Below are 18,452 nucleotides of genomic sequence, written 5' to 3'. Positions count from 1 at the left end.
AAGAATTCTATAAAACCTCAAACTTCTGCTGATTTGTGTTCCCTTCTCTTTCCTCTTTCCCATATAGAGCTACAACTTTTAAGGTGAGTGGCAAATGCTATTAACTAGAGAACACTGTTCTGAGTCACATCCCAAACACTGCCGACCACAGCAGCCTGAAACAAATTATATTTAAAAAAAAAAAGAATTTAAGAAGCCCATGCTTACAAGGCTGGGGTGGAAAGAAACAAACATGAAACCTGATTCTTACCATACAGTTCATCTCTTTATTCTTGAAAACAGATCACATTCTAGTCACGAGTACTTGTCCCTTTTTTTTCTTAATTGAATTTATTATTGTCCTATTCCTTCCTCCATCCCATACTCCAACTGCCCCCAAACCCCTTTTTTTAATTAGTGCTTTTACAATTTAAAAGCTTAAGTAGTGATTCAGGGAATCTCTACAAACAGCCTGAGAATTACTTTTATGAAATCTCTTATACAATAGTTTTCAGATTTTAATGAGGTCAGTCAGCTTTGTGATGCAGAACTGCGTTATGCATTTTCTGGACTAAGGACAAGGGACATTATTAATTGATGACTGCTGTAATGTAATCACATTCAAACAGGTGGTGGGTGGATTGAAACAACAGTATTTTTCCAGCTTTTTTGGAGAGCGCTGAGATTTTCCACAAGAGCAAAGATAGTGGTAATGCTATTATATCATACAGCTCAAAATAATTGGAACAGTGACAAAAAGGCACAGACTCTTGTCTATGGGACAAGGGAAGGGAGATATTTTTGACTGCAGGAAAAAGTACAATCTGAAGATGCTGGAGAAAGTAAAGACTGCTTGATTGTGAAGCAAAAGCTGGCATGAGGGAGCGGCACGTGAGAGGTTACCTGCAACCCCTTCTGCCAGGAGAACTGGCACCGACCTAATTCCCAAGGAAACGATGCAGAGATTTCCATGATTGTTTTGGTCTGGATCCAGGTACATCTTGTGTTGTCCTAATAACAACTGTATCAGAACCATTTACAAAAGCTTTGCCTGTTTGCTGTATTATTACGCTCTCCCTAACACCCATCCTGGAGCTGAGATACTGCTGTCCCATTGCTTAAACTACACAGCTGCTTCGGTACCGTCTCCTAGTGAGTGCTCAGGTTATGATTTATGCCTGCAGGGGCAGCCAGCAGAAGCAGCGTAAATAAAGCATCTTAGCCACAGGGAATGCCTGGACTCCGTTCAATTTGCAAACCAAAAACAAATTCAGTGTCTTACAACTCAAAGTGGCAGATAAACATCTACCAGTTGGATTATCAGGATTGTAAATTAGCATCCCTCACCCTGTGCTTTTCATCTGGTTTGAAAACATTATTCATGTGACCACAACAGGCAAGAATCTTGTATCGATTTTTATTATTATAAATACTATGTTAGAACACAGAGGATGGTGCCTTGCATCCGCTCTGTTCTGCTGCTATTTTGCATCTTCTTTCTTGGCTCCTGCTTCTATTTTCAGGGGTTCTGGGGCTGCACGATAGGCAGGAAATGCCTCCCAAGGACTATTCAGATCAAACTTGCGAAATTCCTGAGATAGCTCCACAGGCTCTGCCACTACCCGTTTCACTTCATCATCATACCGCACCTAGAACAGTGCAAAGGACACAGACCAGTCATTTTCATACAGTTCCCATAGCATCTCTGCTATTAGCCGTATGCAGTAATGACCCAGACCACCCTCCGGTACAGGCAATCCTACTTCTTAGGCCATGACCTCTCCCACAGTTTCAGTTCTCCTCATTATTAAACGAAAGCCCTCCAGATGCCACCAAGACCTCTAGACTCTCCAGGAAAACTCTCCTCTTTGTTATCACATTCCTCAGGTGTCCCGAGTAACCACCCTGAACTAGGAGTGCCCAGTCTACAGTCCACATGAAGGTCCACATGGAATAACACATTTAGTTTGTCATATGACAAAGGAATTTCTCCTGAGTCACTGAAACGAGGTGGCCCGACCACCTGGCATAGCTGTGGACTAGTCTCACGAATCTTTATAATCTGGCAGTTTGTTTGGCTTTAGTTGCGCTTCTTAGCGTAACATTCAGAACACGGGACAAAAAGACAACCAGGGTGAAATGCAGGCAAGTACCAGACACTTCTGATGGGCTTGCTTTATCCTCACTGCACCAGTCCAGATCTCCAAACCACAGCTCAGGAGATACCACCTGGTTCTCACTTGTACAATTTGCTGCTATTTCTATTTTTGTTAAAACTCTTTTGCTTGCAGAACCTCAGTGTTTCCTCCTGGGACTTAACTCAGTTTTAGAACTGCAGCAAACATGACTGCTTCTGCAAGGCGGTTGTTTGAAACTAGATAGATACCAAGCACACTCATTTCACTTGTGGTTTGACATACAGAAGGAAATATTTGATAAATGGCAAGAGTCAGTTCAATTAGAGCTTTATAATCCGGGCCTACAAAAACTCAACAAAATGGAGTTCCAACTGCATTAAGATCAGTTCAGTCCTTTATTCCTCTAGGAATCTCCAGTTTTGCAGTGAAAAGTTTAATCTTCCAGAAGACATGCTAAAAGCAGAAGCACTCTGTCTGACAGATGTCTTTGGTATGCAGCACATGAAATCTGCTCAATGTCTCTGGCCTTAGGCTGCCTTATTACGGATGATATTTTGTGATGACTTCAAATTTCCATGCAGGTAGATCTATACAACTCCTCTGGAATACAGACAAGTGAAACATCTGTAGTGCCTTTTGGACAAAGGATTGTAAAGCAGTCACATCTCTGTACCAAAACTCAGGTAAGAGCATTGGAGAGATCTGATAACTTTAGACATGAGCATATCTCATACCTCCACATAACCAGAGAGTGGGAAGTCCTTCCGGAAAGGATGGCCCTCAAACCCATAGTCTGTGAGGATTCGCCTTAGATCAGGGTGGTTGGCAAAGAAAACACCATACATGTCCCAAACCTAAATGAAAGGGAGCCAAATAAATTGAATTAGATTAGGAAAAAAAAAACCAAAAAAAACCAACCTTCATATATTACATCCATAAAATTTCAGTCACATGCCTGGCTTTGGGCAGTGCCAGTTAAACTGATGCAGGAACTCATTAAAAAGCAAATCAAACACCCTTTTATCTCCTATTCTGAAAAGGCAGCCAGGGAAACACTTCTCTCAGGGCCCTGGGAATCAGTTTAATCAGGAAAACACAGCCCCTCTCCACAAAGACTGTGCTCGCAAGTACACTGGCACTCACCTCTCTTTCATACCAGTTGGCTGCCTTGTGCACAGACACTGCTGAGTCAACAGGCGTCAGCTCATCAGTGTAGGTCTTCACGCGGATCCGACTGTTGAACCGCAGAGACAGGAGATTGTAAACAATCTGAAGCAGAATAAAAGGCGGCATTGGTCTTGGGTGACATTTATGGATCTTTTTGCAGTACAGTACTGGCAAAACAAAGGCACACAAAGACCATTTCAAACATTCTTTATCAGCAGAATCACATTCAGCGCTTCAGAGCTGGGCACTAAAAGACACTATTACAACTGAGGTTCCAATAGCTTACCACTTTGATCCTTAGAAGTGTAACAAAAAGGATGTGAGCTTTAGAAAACAGGACTGATGAAGAAGAGCTGAAGTAAAGAGGTATACTAAATCTTAAAAAAAAAGAATTCTGAAGGGATGGAGACACTTGACAATAGTCTTTCGATAGCATGTCACAAAGAAAATGGCTATCAATTACCCTCAGCATCCAGTGGGAGAAAGCTAAGAATACACTTAATTTTCAGCAAAGAAGTTGGATACCAGGGAAAACGTCTAACTCTTCTGGTGATGAAGTACTAATAAAAAGGCTGCTTCTGTGGACTACTGGAGCCTCAGCGGTGGGGGCACGACACTTATTACAAGCAGACTGGAAAAAAAAAAAAACCCAAACTTTTGTTAGAAATTGTGTAGCCTTGTTTGATACTGCCTCTGTGAAGATAGCTGGAAAATGTGAAGTCATTAAAGTCTATATTTCTATTATTTATATGAATCTACTACCCTAATTTTTCAAAGAAAAATCCTGAATTAAAAAATCTTCAACTTCCTCAGAGACTGGAGGCCTTAGAGTTAAGAAACTCTCTCTACAACTCTCAGGATTTTTGCCTAATCACGAGTTAATTACTAAAAGTCAAAGCAAGAAGGAGCTATATTTGAAAAAAAGACATCTGATTAACTAATATAGATAAGGCAAACCTGCCACCCTTTGCTTTCTGAGCGGCTGTTGGTAAGAGATTTAATACCACAATATAAAACAGAGGAAAAATAAATCAGCTATTTTTCATTATCCTTGTTACTTTCCGGGAACTAAAAATCTACCAATTCACTTCTCTTGTCTAAAAGATGGTCTGGCCCGATTAGACAAGGGAAGACAGACATCTCTTCATCCATAAGGATGCCTAAACCGTAGTCAGCCTCCTACAGCACGTGAGCCCTAGGTATTTTCCACAGCTGTCTTTTACAGATCTTCCTAGGTTAAACTACAATAATATCTTTGCAACAATACTGTGAACAAAGCTTTCTAATAGTAGGTGAGAAGACAATATGCTGAGTCTGTGTTGTCCCTAAAGATGTACCTTTTTTTTGTCTATTTGTAGATGCAATTTTTCTGCAACTGAAAAGCTATACGGTAAGATTTTTCAAAAGCATCTGTGGGAACCAAATCTCCAATATCCACTGAAAGTCAGTGGAAGTTCAGTGCCCCAAATCTTCTGAGAGCTTTCTGAAAATGTGCCTCATCTCCTTCAAATAGGTCCCAACTTTCAAGGAAAGTTTTTAAAACAACTAAATAGTTTTTGTTTTGTTTTGTGGTTTTTTGTTTGGGTTTTTGGTGTTTTGGGTTTGTTTGTGTTTTTAAAAGAGGGAAATTGTTAAGAAGATTGATCCGATTTAAAGAAAAACATGGTCAGTTGTGTCAACAGCAGCAGCTGCCAGGCCTAAGTGGAAGAAGGAAGAGCACCAATTCATATCTGGCCAGAAAGAAGTCTCTAGACACTTTGGTAAAACCAAACCAAACAAAATTAAACAAAAAAGAGACTTTCAGCAGAGCACAAAAGAAAAGCCAGACTAGGAACCCATGCAGTGTCAGTTCTAGTACTGCTTTGAGGATCAAAAGATTAAACGAAATGCAGCATTTCAGAGTGGATTTTCCTTTCACTGTCAGAAAGCAAAAAACATGGTCATGGCTGCAACAGCACTCACAGCCATCAGCACTTGTGAAACTCTCCAAGTCCTGCACCTATGAGGAGTTCTTACCTCAAAGCGGTACTGCCGAGATGGCACATCGACAGCAGTCAAGTCAGCCAAGGATTTGAACTGGGCATTAGTGTGATCTCGAAGGAAGGTCAGAACTGGAATGATCCCATCTGGATGGATCAGAAGTTCCAGCTCATTGAAACAGGTCACCTGATGAAAACAGTGGAAAGGGTGTGAGTACAAACACCAACAGGACTGAACATTACACTGAATCCAGCAGGATACCTAAACAAAGAGCATATATGGTACAGCAGACACATAATGACATCAGATAAAGGGGCTTAATAATAGCAGTAACTTTCATGTAATTCTGAAAATCTTTCTTCCCCAGAGCAACTTCTGAAAACAGCTAACAAACAAGCGGTGTGTTCACTGGGTCCCATTACCCCCACAAGAAGAATTTCTTGAATAGCACCTACCTGTGCTTGCTGGATATACTTGGGCAGAATCTCAGCCATGTACTCCCCAAAAGCACATAGCTGCTTCTGTTCTACTTCATTTTTTGGTCTGACAGTAGCTAAAGAGAAGAATAAAGTTCCCAAGATTAAGGCAGGGAATACAGAAAGAAGAGTAGCAACTCCCATCCCTGGCTTAAAAATCCCTTTAACCAGCCTAGCTGCCTCTCAGTAGCTCTGGCAGAAGCCAGGCAGCTTCAGGTAACCCACAAAGTTTATTTAGGATAAATCCAAAGGTAAACATAACATATACATATAGCAGAACGTATAGAATGCTGTAAGAGAGACTAGACTATAGCAACATACATGTCTTTTTGTACACAGAACGTGGAACTAGAGACTTTGATAAGGAAGGAAGTTTGCGTCAGTGCTAGGCAGAATTTTTTTTGTGCACAGTAAATATAGGAGAAGGAACAGTCCAACGTGATGACAGAGAAGCAAATAACAGGTGAAAAAGAGGGAGGCAGAGATGACAGACCAATCCAAACTTAAATACCGCTCATGACATTCAGCCTGGGTCTAAAAAGGATCTTTTTTCCTAGACAAAATAATCCCGGTTTTGTTTGACATGCCAGCATCTAAGCAACCCCCTCATAATCAAAACACCCTACGACCTCATGTTGCTTTTTTTTTTTAATTATTATTATTACTATTATGATTACAAATACTCCTCAAGATTCAAGGCAACGAGGGGCTACGAAGCTGTTGCCCCGGCACAGCTCTGCGCAGAACACGCCGGCAGGCCCAGGAGGAAGGATGCAAGCCCGGTTAGCGACAGAGCCACTTGTCCGCGCAAAGTCCAGGTTTATGCCTGACAGGCACCAACTACTTTCCGACACGCTCACTGAAAAGGTTTACGCGGCACAAAAACTTCCTAAGGGCGGTCAAACGCCCAACGCCGAGCCGGGAGCTCCCGCCAAAAGCCCCGATCACTTACGGCGAGTCTCCGCGGTGGAGGTCCCCGCCAGCCGGGCCTGCGCCGCCGCCGCCGGGCCTGCGCCAGCTGCGGAGAGAAACGGATACGTTTCACCGACCGCGGCCGCCAACCGCCCGGCTCGGCCTGACCCGCGGCCACGGGCTGGCCGAGCCCCGCTGCCGGCACGGCACGGCACGGCACGGCACGGCACGGCATCGCCGCCGCCCCAGGCGCCCTCACCTCGCAGCGCGGCCCGCACCAGCCCCCGCGCCGCTGCCACCACCAACATCCCCGCCGGGACACGGACGGGCAAGGGCACGGACCGGATGCGGAAAGCGCCGCCGTCGCTGCGCTTCCCCCCGGGGAGCGGAAGCGCGCGTAGAAGCTTTCCCCAGACGCTTCCGGGTCGGTGGCCGGAAGCGGCGAGTGCCTGGCGGTGCCTGGCGCAGGGTGAGGGGTGCGGAGGAGCCGCTAGGGCACCCCGGGGCGGCGGCGGCGGCGGGAGGCTCCGGGGCGGCGGCATGAAGGGAGGCGCCGCAGGTGGGTGCCGTGGGGCGGCGCGGCCGTGCTGCGGGGGCCGGCGCCGGCGGAGCCCCGGTGCCCTGGGGCGGGCGGGAGCCCGGCGGGAGGGTGTGGGAGCAGCCCGGACGCGGAGGCAGCGAGCTCTGTGGAGATGTGTCCGCCGTCGGGTGCGGGCGTGAAGGGCGGTGGGGCCCTGACAGACCCCTGGGCTGAAGCAGCGCTGTGGGGGCGAGGTAGCTCTCCGGCGGTTTTCATAGCCTTAGTGTGGCCCCGGTGGCGTCTTTGCTTCTCCGAGAATTAGCTCTTCTTTCCTTTCCCCCCCACCCCGCGGCGCGAAGGCGCTGTCAGTTGTGTGTGCGGGTTCCCTCGTCCCCGGCGCTGTCGTGGCATCCGCGACCCTGTCGGGAGCAAGGAAGGGAGTAGGTGTGCCGGGGCTGGTTACACCGCCGTCACCTGTAGCCTGGCATACGGCAGGTCATGGCTTTGGTAATGCAAAATATGCACGGAATATCGGATTTCGCTTTATGGGACGCTTTTCTGTTCCTGCACCTCTCTCTCTTTATAGCAGAAATGCCACGGATGTGAAGGGGAACTCTGTGTTTACAAAGAGGGATGTGAGGTTTACAGTAGGCTTTAGCTGCTGTTGGCATTTCTTTTGTGACTTGGTACCAGTCCTCTGGAAATTGTGCGGGGCAGTGAGGGCAGCTGGTTGTGTTCTGCCAAGAGGGCAGAGAAGTTCATCCGTCCGTATCCTGGTGCTCTGCGTGGTCGCTTCAGCGTTCTGGGCTGCAGGTTCTGAGCACCCTGACTGTGAGGATCAAGAGCTTTAACTGCAGTGGGAGCCAGCTTGCAGAATCGGCTCGCACTTCTTAAAGCTGGAAAAATAGTACCGATGTGTTCTGTGCTAGTTGCAGTTCCTCGATCTCTTACAGACTAATGTGTAGGTATTTTTCAGACAGACTAGAACTATTGTAAGATCACAATAAGGGTATAATTAAGGCAGGCCATCATCAAGGATGGGATGGACTTGTCCAGCTATTTAGGGATGTAGACACTACTTCCCGTGAACAGAACTTGGGCAAAGGACTTAGGAGCCCTCCTGTATCAAGCAGAGCTATTTTAAGAAAATTCATATTCAACAAAATAAAGTGTGGAAGAGTAACTTATGAATCTTCTGCAGAAAAATCCCGTCTTTGGGAAACATTGTGCTGGAAATCATGTTCAGCATTAGTTGAAAAAATTCGTGATGTCGGTCACCATGGCTAATAGTTGAGGTGTAAACATAAGTTTAAAGTGAATGCAAGTGGGCATCTATTTGCTCCTAATGCAGTCAAGAGCCATGTTAAAAAACAGCTCTTTTCTACAGCAGTCCTCTGGTTCAGAAGTTTTTTGACCCACAAACTGCTTGGAGCTCTGCAAACAATCTTTGGTACCTACTAAGAGGTGTTATCTTTTAAATTGAGTTCTCCTTACCATTTGGGAAACAGTGGCTAACAACATCTAACAGGTGATTTTGTGTGCTGGAGGTATCTGGTGCATTAACAAACTGAGTATAACCATCAGTTATCTCATTTGGTTAGCTTGAAGGACTGGTGGTTATGTCTGGCAGACTTCTCACGCATCTTTTTGGTAAAAACAAGTTCACCTTACTTGATACAACTGCACAGGTTCATCATGTTGGTTTTGGATGGTAATTAACTCCTGATGATATGAACTGCTGTCTGTGCTCTTTGTTAGTATGATACTGTAATCCTTTTTCCATCTAGCCCAGCTACGGTGCTGCCACGTTCTTTTGGCTTTGCAAGCTTCCTAGGGTGGTTGCTGGACTTTCCACTTGAATAACTGTTGCTGCATTTCTTTGTGTGAGTGAAATGAGTGGTGAAAAGATATGCACACCTCCCAGTTCTGCTGGGATGTGATGTTCGCTGTACTGGAAGTTTGGTATATATTATAATTTTAATTATGCCAGCTTCTCGTTTGTTGTTTGAGATTCTGAAGCTCAAGCAGAAGTTTCTGGCTGCGCTATTTATATTCAGTCTAAAATATGCTGGCCTCTTACCAATATGTTTGATTTTTCCCTGTACCCTGCATAATATTGTCAGTGGAGAGAGAAAGCCGTATAATTATTGTGATTTTACAGATTGCTGGAGGTCTGATCTGTGCAGCACCATGGACTCGTCAGAAGAGACTGGAGGCTCCTCTGCCGAAGAAAACTACTTTGTGAACTACACCTTCACCGACCGCTCCCACTCAGGCCGTGTGGCCCAGGGTATTATGAAATTGTGCTTGGAGGATGAACTCTTTGCTGATGTTACAATATCAGTGGAAGGCAAAGAATTCCAACTGCACCGTTTGGTCCTCTCAGCTCAGAGTTGCTTTTTTCGTTCTATGTTCACTTCCAATCTAAAGGAGGCCCACAACCGGGTGATTGAGCTGCAGGACGTTAGCGAGAGTGTCTTTCAGCTCCTTGTGGACTATATTTACCATGGGACTGTAAAGCTGAGGGCAGAGGAGTTGCAGGAAACCTATGAAGTGGCAGACATGTACCAGCTGACTGCCCTTTTTGAAGAATGCTCCCGTTTTCTGGCCCGTACAGTGCAGGTTAGGAACTGTCTGCAGGTCATGTGGTTGGCAGATCAGCACAGTGACATGGAGCTCTACACAGCAGCCAAACACTGTGCAAAGTCACATTTGTCTCAGCTGCAAGACACGGAGGAGTTCCTACACCTGCCTCTCCGCCTACTGACAGACATCCTTACAGGTAAGGAGTTCTTGAGACTAGCCAGGATGTGGATGTAGAAAGAGACTTACAATCTATCAGGGATTGAACAAAATAGATAGAAGGATCCAAGCTTTCATAATCACTGTCTGTTTAGAGGCTTAGCTAAGCAAAGCGCAACATTCTGCATAACTTAATCAGGGAAAAAAACCCTACTAATTGTTACTGGACGTGAAGCGTCTAAGGTATAGAAAAGGGACATAGAGGATGCTGGTAAGGCCCAGCAGTTTCTCAGTCAATAGGTCAGAAGTATTACAGGTTTTTTAAATATAACTTAGTAACTTTCAAGAATTTGCTATAATTTTGTTTGCATTAAAAGTAAAACAAAGAAGCCTTACCAGAAATGAATATCTTATGAAAGTGGTTTTTTTTTCCTTTAGTTCACAGTCATTTAACATAGTAATGCAACAACTCAACATTTGTAAAAAAGTTTAAGCACAAGCCATATTTTTAGACTATGTTAGTGTTATTAACAGTTGTATATAATTGTTAGGATTATTTAGGCTAGGCACTCAGCTGACTGAAATACAGGTAATGTAACATCTTAAGTAATACAGTAATTACCCTTGTTATAAAGGTAATAGCCTTCCACAGTAATGGATGCAATGACTCAGTGTTGTGAAGGATGTGTTAACACATCAACTTAGTCCAACAACCACCAACCCTTAAAGAATCTCTGCTGCCCTGGTAGGTACAGCCTGTACTTGAAAACCTCTCCATGATGCTGCAGTCACAACTCCATTTTTGTGTGTTTATGTATCGTTACTAGAGCAAGCAAGAACGTAGAAGAAGCTCATACATTCAGATGTGCTGGACTTGGGACCAGAGAGATTGCCCCTTTCTTGCTTTAGTTAAATAATTTTGTAAACAAGTAAATAACTATACTTTGTGTCATGTGTTTTATATGCTGTTACAACAATAAACCTACCATGACTGGCTTCTTTGGAATACTGGCAAATCTGTCCATAAGACTTAAAATAGCCTTTAAAGTTCATGCTATGCATATGAGAGTCTTTACAGGTATTGCATTGTGTTATCTCTATTGCATTTGAAGAAATTCACAGTCAGAAATCTATTGAGAATATGTACCGATAGCTCAAAAAAGATTATAAATTTAGAGTAATTTTGATAACTGTGTAGCTGAGGTTTTTAAAGAAAGTTGTGAGTTCATTTTAAAACCTAAATTTCCTAAAATCATTCAATAAAGCTGTGGAGGTCAATCACCCTTAACTTCCTAGGGATTCCATGTAGTAACCTTAGTTTTAGGACTGTGGCCTTTTAGTAATTGTGATCCTAAATTAAAATAATTGCTCAATAAAACTTTTTTCCATGCATCATCTACTTCCATACATAGGATCATATTACTCAATGTTTATGCCAAAACTTGTCTCATAAAATGGATTAAAATCTGAAATATACTCCTACTGCTGGTAGGGAAAATCTTTTGCAATTCCTGCATCTTTGTTCAGTTAATGGAGAATTTAACAGAGGAAGCTATTAGTGGCAAGGATTAAAACTAATTTAATGAAATAGTAATTTATTAAGCTTACCTTTTGTTGCACTCTAGGACCCATTTCAAAATCAAAGTTTTTCCATATGTGGTGGATAGCTTATGGGAATCCCTTTTACTAATAAACGGAGTTGAAATACCTGCTTTTGTTCCATGCTTTTTCTCCTCCCTTCCAGTGTAGAGAAAAGTATTGGAATTTGTCTGATGCCTTCAGCATCATTGAATTCAAGGTTTGTCATCAGAGCAGACTACAAAGTCAGAGCACCTTCATATGGAATACAGGCATAATTGCTGGCTTTCAAACTGGAAGTAAATACCTAAAATCATCTAGGTCATGTACTGATGACGATGATGCAATAGTTTGCGGCATAACCAAAACTTCCAATGATGTCTGAAAACAAATTGAAATCTGATGCAGTCTGTTGAGTGTTTCCTACTGTCACACTGCTAAGAAAAGCTATAGTAGCTCATTGGGGATTTCCGAATGTTAAGAGGATAGCAGCAACACCAGATGTTCAGTCTTGAGAGTCAGCTGTCTGGCAGTGCTGGGAGAAGGAAAATTTCTGCAGATGACTTTTGCTAGATAAGTTCCTAGGACCAGCCAGAAAGAAAGGCAGCTGCAAAGATTCTCAAATAAGATAATCTTTTTGCCTAAATGCTTAAATAAGAAAATATTTTCAGTCGTCACAAAGCACATAAGTTTTCTTTCTTGTCTTCTTTCTCTTGGACATTGAAACTCATCCAAAGTGCTAAAGATCTGGCTTCTCTGTCTTCTGATATTTATCCAATCTAATTTCATGTAGATGTCTGGCTGGCAGTGCTGATGGTGCCTGCCAAAATCTATAAACCTCTGTATCTTTTTTTCCTCCCTAGAAAGTAGGGTTTGTGGTCAGAGTAGGGGGAGGAAAAGGATGTTCCTGAGTATATATACCTTTGTCCAGATATCATAAATGCCTTTCTGTCCCCAAACCACAGATGGCGTTCCATGTTCTCAGAATCCAACGGTTGCCATAGAAACCTGGATCAACTTCAACAAGGAGGAGCGAGCGGGCTTTTCAGAGACACTGCGATCGAGTCTGAAGGTATAAAAAGACCTTCTGTTCCGGGGTTGGTGTAGCGCTTGCTGGTTTCGCACTTCCCAAGGCAGGGTATTCTGCTCGCAGGTGTGACTTGAAAGTCACAAAACACAAATGCCATTGAAATTCATGATACTTGAGTGAGGAATACTTTCATTGTCATCAATAGCAACCCCACTGACAGCTTTTCTAATTTAACCTGAGGCTGCTTTCACTGGTGATTGGAGCAATGCCATAAATAACTTATTTCACCAGATGTTCAGTTACCAAAGAGACCATTCAGAAATCTGAGTTGGGTATTCCCCTTATAATAACTCTGCTCCATCAGTGATGTAACCAGCCCTTACCTAAACTACAGACACTTGGGTTCCAGTGAAGTCTGTAGCTATTTTGCTATGTCAGATATGATACGTATCTTGAAAAGGCTTTGAGGCTCTGACTCCTGAACGCTATAGGGTGGCAGGACTTGGGAAGCAGTCACACACCTCAGGCCCACAGATGGGTCCCAAGCTCAAAAATTTGGTCTTAGGCATCACTGATGTTTGTGTAAACAGGTCCAATTCTGCTGACATGCTTCTCCTTTCTCTCAGGTGATTGGAGAAAATGTTCACATCTACCTGATTGGAAAGGAGTCGTCACGTACACATTCACTCGCTGTCTCTCTGCATTGTGCTGATGATGACTCCATAAGCGTGAGCGGCCAGAACAGCCTGTGTCACCAGATCACCGCAGCCTGCAAGCACGGTAGTGACCTGTACGTTGTTGGTGGCTCCATTCCACGACGCATGTGGAAATGCAACAATGCGACTATAGACTGGGAATGGTGTGCCCCTCTGCCCCGTGACCGGCTCCAACACACCCTTGTCTCCGTGCCAAGCAAGGATGCTATATATTCACTGGGGGGGAAAACTCTACAGGACACTCTCTCTAATGCCGTCATATATTACAGAGTAAGAGACAATGTCTGGACAGAGACCAGCCAGTTGGAAGTGGCAGTCTCCGGAGCTGCAGGTGTAAACCTTAATGGTGTCATTTACCTGCTGGGCGGGGAGGAAAATGACTTGGACTTCTTCACCAAGCCCTCTCGGCTAATTCAGTGCTATGATACCAACACAGAGAAATGCCATGTGAAGCCATATGTACTGCCTTTTGCAGGGCGCATGCATGCTGCTGTACACAAGGACGTGGTGTTCATTGTGGCCGAGGGGGATTCGCTGCTATGCTATAATCCCCTCCTGGATAGCTTCACCCGGCTATGCCTGCCAGACGCCTGGAGCTCAGTACCATCCCTCTGGAAAATTGCAAGCTGCAATGGCAGCATCTATGTCTTTCGCGACCGCTATAAAAAGGGTGATGCAAATACTTTTAAACTTAACCCAGCCACCTCTGTTGTAACAGTCACAAGTGGCATCAAAGTGCTGCTCACTAACCTGCAGTTTGTCCTGGCCTAAGCAGGGAAAAACGGGCCCAGTGATAGAAAGGGCAGCAACAGTGTTCTGTGCAGCTCAGAGGCACCCACCACCCTCAGCACCAGTCCCAATTACTACAAGCTCACAATGTCCGGTAAAGACCCCATCCTCTGTACCTGTGCAGAGGAAGGACAGGCTTTCTGGCTTTGGGCCTGTTCTTTTACATAGCACTATTAAAGTTGAACTGCCGCATCTTAGATTTCAGATGAACTAAATGCTATTACTTCGATCCCTTGATGATAAGCTGCTTGTGTTTGAGGCCCAAACTGCAGCAAATGGGTTTTTTTAGCCTGGAACCGATCCGCTAATAACAAATTCTGTGGCGTATGGATGTCCTCCTTGGCCCAGACCGCTAGTTTTAACTGCCTGGGAGACTATGTGTTGCTGCTGTGTCAGTCACAGAGTTAGATGCGCACTGTGCCCTCCAGGGATGTCCCCATTTAAACATTGCTCTGTCCCTATTGCAGAAGGAGGGACCGGCAGAAATATTTACAGCAGACAGATTCCAGAGCTGACCCCAAGACCTTTAGTAGGTCGTATTATTGAGCACTTCTCCTAGAGGAGTGGTAACAAACTGGGAGATTGTTTTTATGAGCATTGGCTTCCTTCACTGTACAGGGAATCCCCACCTGTAATCAGAATTTAGTGTTGGTGAAAGACAGAATTAAGACCACTTCCTCCTACCCCTCTCTGTTGGCACTGTAACCCTTTGGGTAAGAATCTGAATAAAGTCTCTGCTGAGACAAAGTTTTATTTTCCTTTGCTGCAAATGCTACAGAATTTCCTGTGGATTGCTGTTCAGCTCAGCACTGATACTACATGTGGGAGAGAACTGTGGGGCTCCAAGAGAACTAAGATATTAGCCATAAGAAGGGAAAGCTTTAATGAAACAGCCCAACCGCCCCTTTACTGTAATTTTTGTAAAAACTTCTTTATTGATGGTCAAGAAGTACAATGCTTAAGCCTTCATTAGATTATTAAAACATAAGGGTTTTTTAAAGCAGCCGAGACAGATTCTGATATTTCTTACTGACACTATGCAGTTGTCCCAGTGATCACGTTCCTGTGAAATGTCTCCAAGACCTGGACTTGCTTGTGTCGAATGAGGATGTGGGGACGAATCTTGGCAATAGCCTTGATTGCTTCCTGAGGGCTCCAGTGATGCAGCTGAAAAGGCAGAAACCCTGCAAGTGAAAATCCATTCTATCCCTGCACCAGTTAATAGATCCTCCCTAGAGGCCACAGGCAGCATTACAGTTGTTAGAAAACTCGCTGCTTTGCCCCTTCTGTTTATTTCATGTTCTTCTCCAGGGGGCCTGAATGTCAATGCAAGTTCATGAAATGAGTCCCTCGGTTAAAGAGGGATGGTTGCTGCCTGGGACCTCTGTTTTCTGTCTCACTCATGCTTCCATCATGTTGTGAGTAGTTTCCTGGTCTAGTCCCACCAGAGAAGAGTAAAAGTGCAGCTTGCTTTTTTTAATTTTTTTAAAAACTTTACTAGTACTCCCATCGCACTAGAGTACTTAGTGAGAAAATTTTCCAGGGAGCACTTAAATAACACCAACAGAAGAATCCACAGGTGGGATTTTGTTCTTAGTGCTGGCTTACCCAGTTGGGTCTGTAGAGGAACTCTGAAAACCAAAGTCACTTCTCTTGATCCTGAATTGTATTTATTGAAAGGCTTAGAAAGGCTCAGCATTTCAGTTAACCAAGGAGAAAATCTGAATGACAAAAATGGATGTTTATCTGCTCAGTGAACCTACCCTCATGACTGACTTGTTACTCCCATCTCAATCTGCTCCTCCATAGAAAGAATTAAGAATGGCAGCATCATTCAAAACCCTTTGAGAACTTATCTGTTAATAGCCCAGAAAACTGAGCAGCTTCTTGCAGTCTGACTGATCTGCCAGAACCAGCAACAGATACTATCAGACCATGTGTTTTAAAGCTTTGTTGCAACAACAGTTTCTCTTTCCCTTAAGATCAGAACATCTTTGCCAGTGCCTGTGCTAATAACTGAGCTGGCAGAGGCAGACCGTAACAGATGAAAAGACTACTTACAATAACAGCTGTATTGCTGCTTCACCACTATCTCATTGGCAGGAAGCATTATCTTGACAGTATCATAAGTGCAGATGAACAAGGTGTGCAAAGATAAACTAGATTATCAAAGAACACCGCAGTTCAGCAAATGTTAAATTTCACTTGTTCATTTACGCTGCATTTGCCACATTCCACAAAACAGCAATCTAAGTTTGGGGCCTAGCTATCTACCTCTCTTAAAATGGGTCTCCAGTCCAAACTCTGTAAAATCATGGAATATTAATGCTTCTGTACACGCTCAGGCTTCTTGAGCAAAAGTAAACTGTAAAGGTTGGCTGTATTTGCCCAGGCTGTATGAAAATAAACCCCATTTAGCATAGAATCCTTCTTACTTGAATTAAATATGCTGCCACCATGGTGGCACTGCGGGAGCGTCCTGCCTTGCAGTGCACATAGACACTGTTACCACAGGCTCGGTGCTTCAGTATGCATTCAACACCCTTCTGGAGGTTTTCCAAGGTGGGGGCTCCAGTTAGATCCACGGTGCTGAGACGCAGTTGCTCCACTCCCATTGCCTCCCATTCCTGAAATGGACATAGCAGACTCAATCAGTTAACTTTGTGGGGGTTTTTTTCCAGAAAGAAAATTCAGAACCTGATGAGACAGTTGGGAAATTCAGTGGGGTCAATTTAATGTCAATTCTTTAAATCGGATATATGAAAACTTTAGTGCCGGCTATCAGAAAGGGAACTGAAAAGATGTGGTTCAGCTAAAGGAAAGCTGTTTTGTCCCGAAACAAAACGCGTTCTTGTATTTGCATAGTGATGTACGTGGATAACGCTCCCCTTCCCTTACCGCCACTGCAGCTCTAACACTTTACTTGCATCCTCACGTTTTACTTGGTTTGTCGCATAGTTTTCAAAGTCGGTGTTAGGTACGAAGAAGCCACGTCTTGGCTGTCAGACTTGGCGGTCCCTGCCAGGATCACGGCAGGAGGCAGCTGAAGCCTCACCCGGCGCCGGGACGGGCGACAAGCGCCCCTTCCCGGGGGGGCACCGGCACGCTCCCCGAGCTCACCTGGGCGGAGCAGCAGAGGAAGCGGGTCTCGTACTCCTCGTTGAGGGTGACCACGGCGCGCACGTTCTCCTCCGCCACCAGCTACGGGCACAGGCACCGTCAGGCACCCCCGGCCGGCCCTCCCGGCCCTCCCCGCCGCGCCCGCCTTACCCTGCGGCTGCGACCCCGCAGCGGCAGCGCCCCCAGCAGCACGGCGCCGTCGATGCGGTGGAACCAGGGCCGGCGGGACCCGGGCAGCCACGCCCGCACCGCCGTGTACAGCAGCGTCGGGTAGAAGAGCAGACGCGCTGCCCCGGCGCCCAGCGCCTCCGCCACCCCCATCGCGGGCAGCGCCGGGCCGAGCCGCGCCGGCCGAGGGGCGGGGGAGCGCCGCGGACGAGCGCACTGAGGGTGAGGAGACGGGGGAGCCTGCGGCGGGCTCTTGGCAGGAGCGGGGGTCGCCGGGCAGGCCGACCGCCGCCGCCGCCGCGGTGGCTGGAGCGAGGCGGTGTCAGGCGGGGCGCGGAGGGGCCGGCCGGCCGAGGAGGGCGGGCGCGCGGCCCCGGCACATCCACCTCGGATTCGCCGTGGTCTCTCCCGGAAGCGCCGCCATCTTGCAGAGCCGGCCTGAGGCGGCGCAGGGAGGCGAGCGGGGCGCGGGTGGATCCCCGGGGCTAGGGGAGGGCGGCGGCCGCCAGGAGGAGCTCGGGCCGGGCCGGGACAGACCGGAGCCGAGCCGAGCCCGCGGAGAACGCGATCCGCCTCGCGCAGGTAACGGCTCTCCTTCTCCCCACCCCGTTCCCCTGGGCTCCCGCCGTGAGGCCACTCGTGCCGGGCCGCGGCGGCAGCCTCTGCGGCGGGCGCCTCGCTCCCGCCCGCCTCTCCTCCCCGCGGCGCGGAGGGGCTGGGGCCCGCGGGGGAGCCGCCGCCCTGTACGCGCCATCCCGGGGGCGGCGGCCGCCCCTCCGGGGCCCGGAACCGAAGGCCGCCGGTTGTCGTATCTGATCCGAGCGCTGACAGCGCCTCGGGCGCCGCCGGGCCGCGGCGAGGGGCGCTGCAGGTGCGAGCGCAGCCCGAGGTGGCGTCGCCATTGGGGTGGGGGGGGGGGTGCGTCGGGCCCGGGGTGGCCCTTTGGGCGGGGGAGCGGCTCCCCCGCGTTACGGCCGCCGTCAGCCTGCCGGGCTGGGCGACTGAAGGGCCGCGGAGAGGTCGGGGGCTTATCCCAGGAACCTGGGGTGCGGTTACGTGTCCTCGGAGGCACGGTAAGGGTCTGTCTTTTGGACTAGTGAAACGTATACTGCTGTACCAGGGGGTAGAGGCAAGTCG

The 18,452-nt window shown here is 46.6% G+C and overlaps 3 protein-coding genes across 5 annotated transcripts; 1 reads left to right on the top strand and 2 right to left on the bottom strand.

The window, feature by feature from the left end:
• Window positions 1–246: 246 nt before the first annotated feature.
• LOC129200239 (NADH dehydrogenase [ubiquinone] iron-sulfur protein 3, mitochondrial-like) lies at window positions 247–7,043 on the bottom strand. The gene is made up of 7 exons (XM_054811578.1): window positions 6,912–7,043; window positions 6,693–6,758; window positions 5,720–5,817; window positions 5,301–5,450; window positions 3,261–3,386; window positions 2,852–2,971; window positions 247–1,628 (listed from the first exon to the last, which is right to left on the bottom strand). The coding sequence occupies exons 1-7, from the start codon at window positions 6,958–6,960 to the stop codon at window positions 1,461–1,463; spliced, it is 777 nt and encodes a 258-aa protein (XP_054667553.1). The 5' UTR covers window positions 6,961–7,043; the 3' UTR covers window positions 247–1,460.
• Window positions 7,044–7,074: 31 nt separating this feature from the next.
• Window positions 7,075–14,797, top strand: LOC129200238 (kelch repeat and BTB domain-containing protein 4). Of its 3 annotated transcripts, none has more exons than XM_054811575.1 (4): window positions 7,075–7,211; window positions 9,334–9,954; window positions 12,458–12,564; window positions 13,149–14,797. In XM_054811575.1, the coding sequence occupies exons 1-4, from the start codon at window positions 7,193–7,195 to the stop codon at window positions 14,007–14,009; spliced, it is 1,608 nt and encodes a 535-aa protein (XP_054667550.1). In that variant the 5' UTR covers window positions 7,075–7,192; the 3' UTR covers window positions 14,010–14,797. The 3 variants fall into 3 exon arrangements, with proteins under 3 accessions (XP_054667550.1, XP_054667552.1, XP_054667551.1); XM_054811577.1 differs by having other exon boundaries at window positions 7,091–7,121; XM_054811576.1 differs by lacking the exon at window positions 7,075–7,211 and adding an exon at window positions 7,610–8,133.
• A 163-nt stretch (window positions 14,798–14,960) lies between these two features.
• On the bottom strand, window positions 14,961–17,629 carry LOC129200240 (phosphatidylglycerophosphatase and protein-tyrosine phosphatase 1-like). The gene is made up of 4 exons (XM_054811579.1): window positions 17,298–17,629; window positions 17,148–17,228; window positions 16,463–16,654; window positions 14,961–15,194 (listed from the first exon to the last, which is right to left on the bottom strand). The coding sequence occupies exons 1-4, from the start codon at window positions 17,466–17,468 to the stop codon at window positions 15,063–15,065; spliced, it is 576 nt and encodes a 191-aa protein (XP_054667554.1). The 5' UTR covers window positions 17,469–17,629; the 3' UTR covers window positions 14,961–15,062.
• Between the last annotated feature and the right edge of the window lie 823 nt (window positions 17,630–18,452).

This window comes from Grus americana, unplaced genomic scaffold, assembly GCF_028858705.1.
Source record: "Grus americana isolate bGruAme1 unplaced genomic scaffold, bGruAme1.mat H_2, whole genome shotgun sequence".
NCBI lineage: Eukaryota > Metazoa > Chordata > Aves > Gruiformes > Gruidae > Grus > Grus americana.
This window is presented reverse-complemented; position numbering and strand designations above follow the sequence as displayed.

Coding starts and splice junctions, on each gene's coding strand:
- LOC129200239 (XM_054811578.1), bottom strand. CDS start 6,960: ATGTTGGTGGTGGCAGCGGCGCGGGGGCTGGTGCGGGCCGCGCTGCGA. Junction 5,451..5,719: donor AGTATATCCAGCAAGCACAG/GTAGGTGCTATT, acceptor TGTTTTCATCAG/GTGACCTGTTTCAATGAGCT. Junction 3,387..5,300: donor CTCGGCAGTACCGCTTTGAG/GTAAGAACTCCT, acceptor ATTCTGCTTCAG/ATTGTTTACAATCTCCTGTC.
- LOC129200238 (XM_054811575.1), top strand. Junction 9,955..12,457: donor ACTGACAGACATCCTTACAG/GTAAGGAGTTCT, acceptor CCCAAACCACAG/ATGGCGTTCCATGTTCTCAG. Junction 12,565..13,148: donor CACTGCGATCGAGTCTGAAG/GTATAAAAAGAC, acceptor CCTTTCTCTCAG/GTGATTGGAGAAAATGTTCA.
- LOC129200240 (XM_054811579.1), bottom strand. CDS start 17,468: ATGGGGGTGGCGGAGGCGCTGGGCGCCGGGGCAGCGCGTCTGCTCTTC. Junction 17,229..17,297: donor TGCGGGGTCGCAGCCGCAGG/GTAAGGCGGGCG, acceptor CTGTGCCCGTAG/CTGGTGGCGGAGGAGAACGT. Junction 15,195..16,462: donor TGGCAGCATATTTAATTCAA/GTAAGAAGGATT, acceptor CTGCCTTTTCAG/CTGCATCACTGGAGCCCTCA.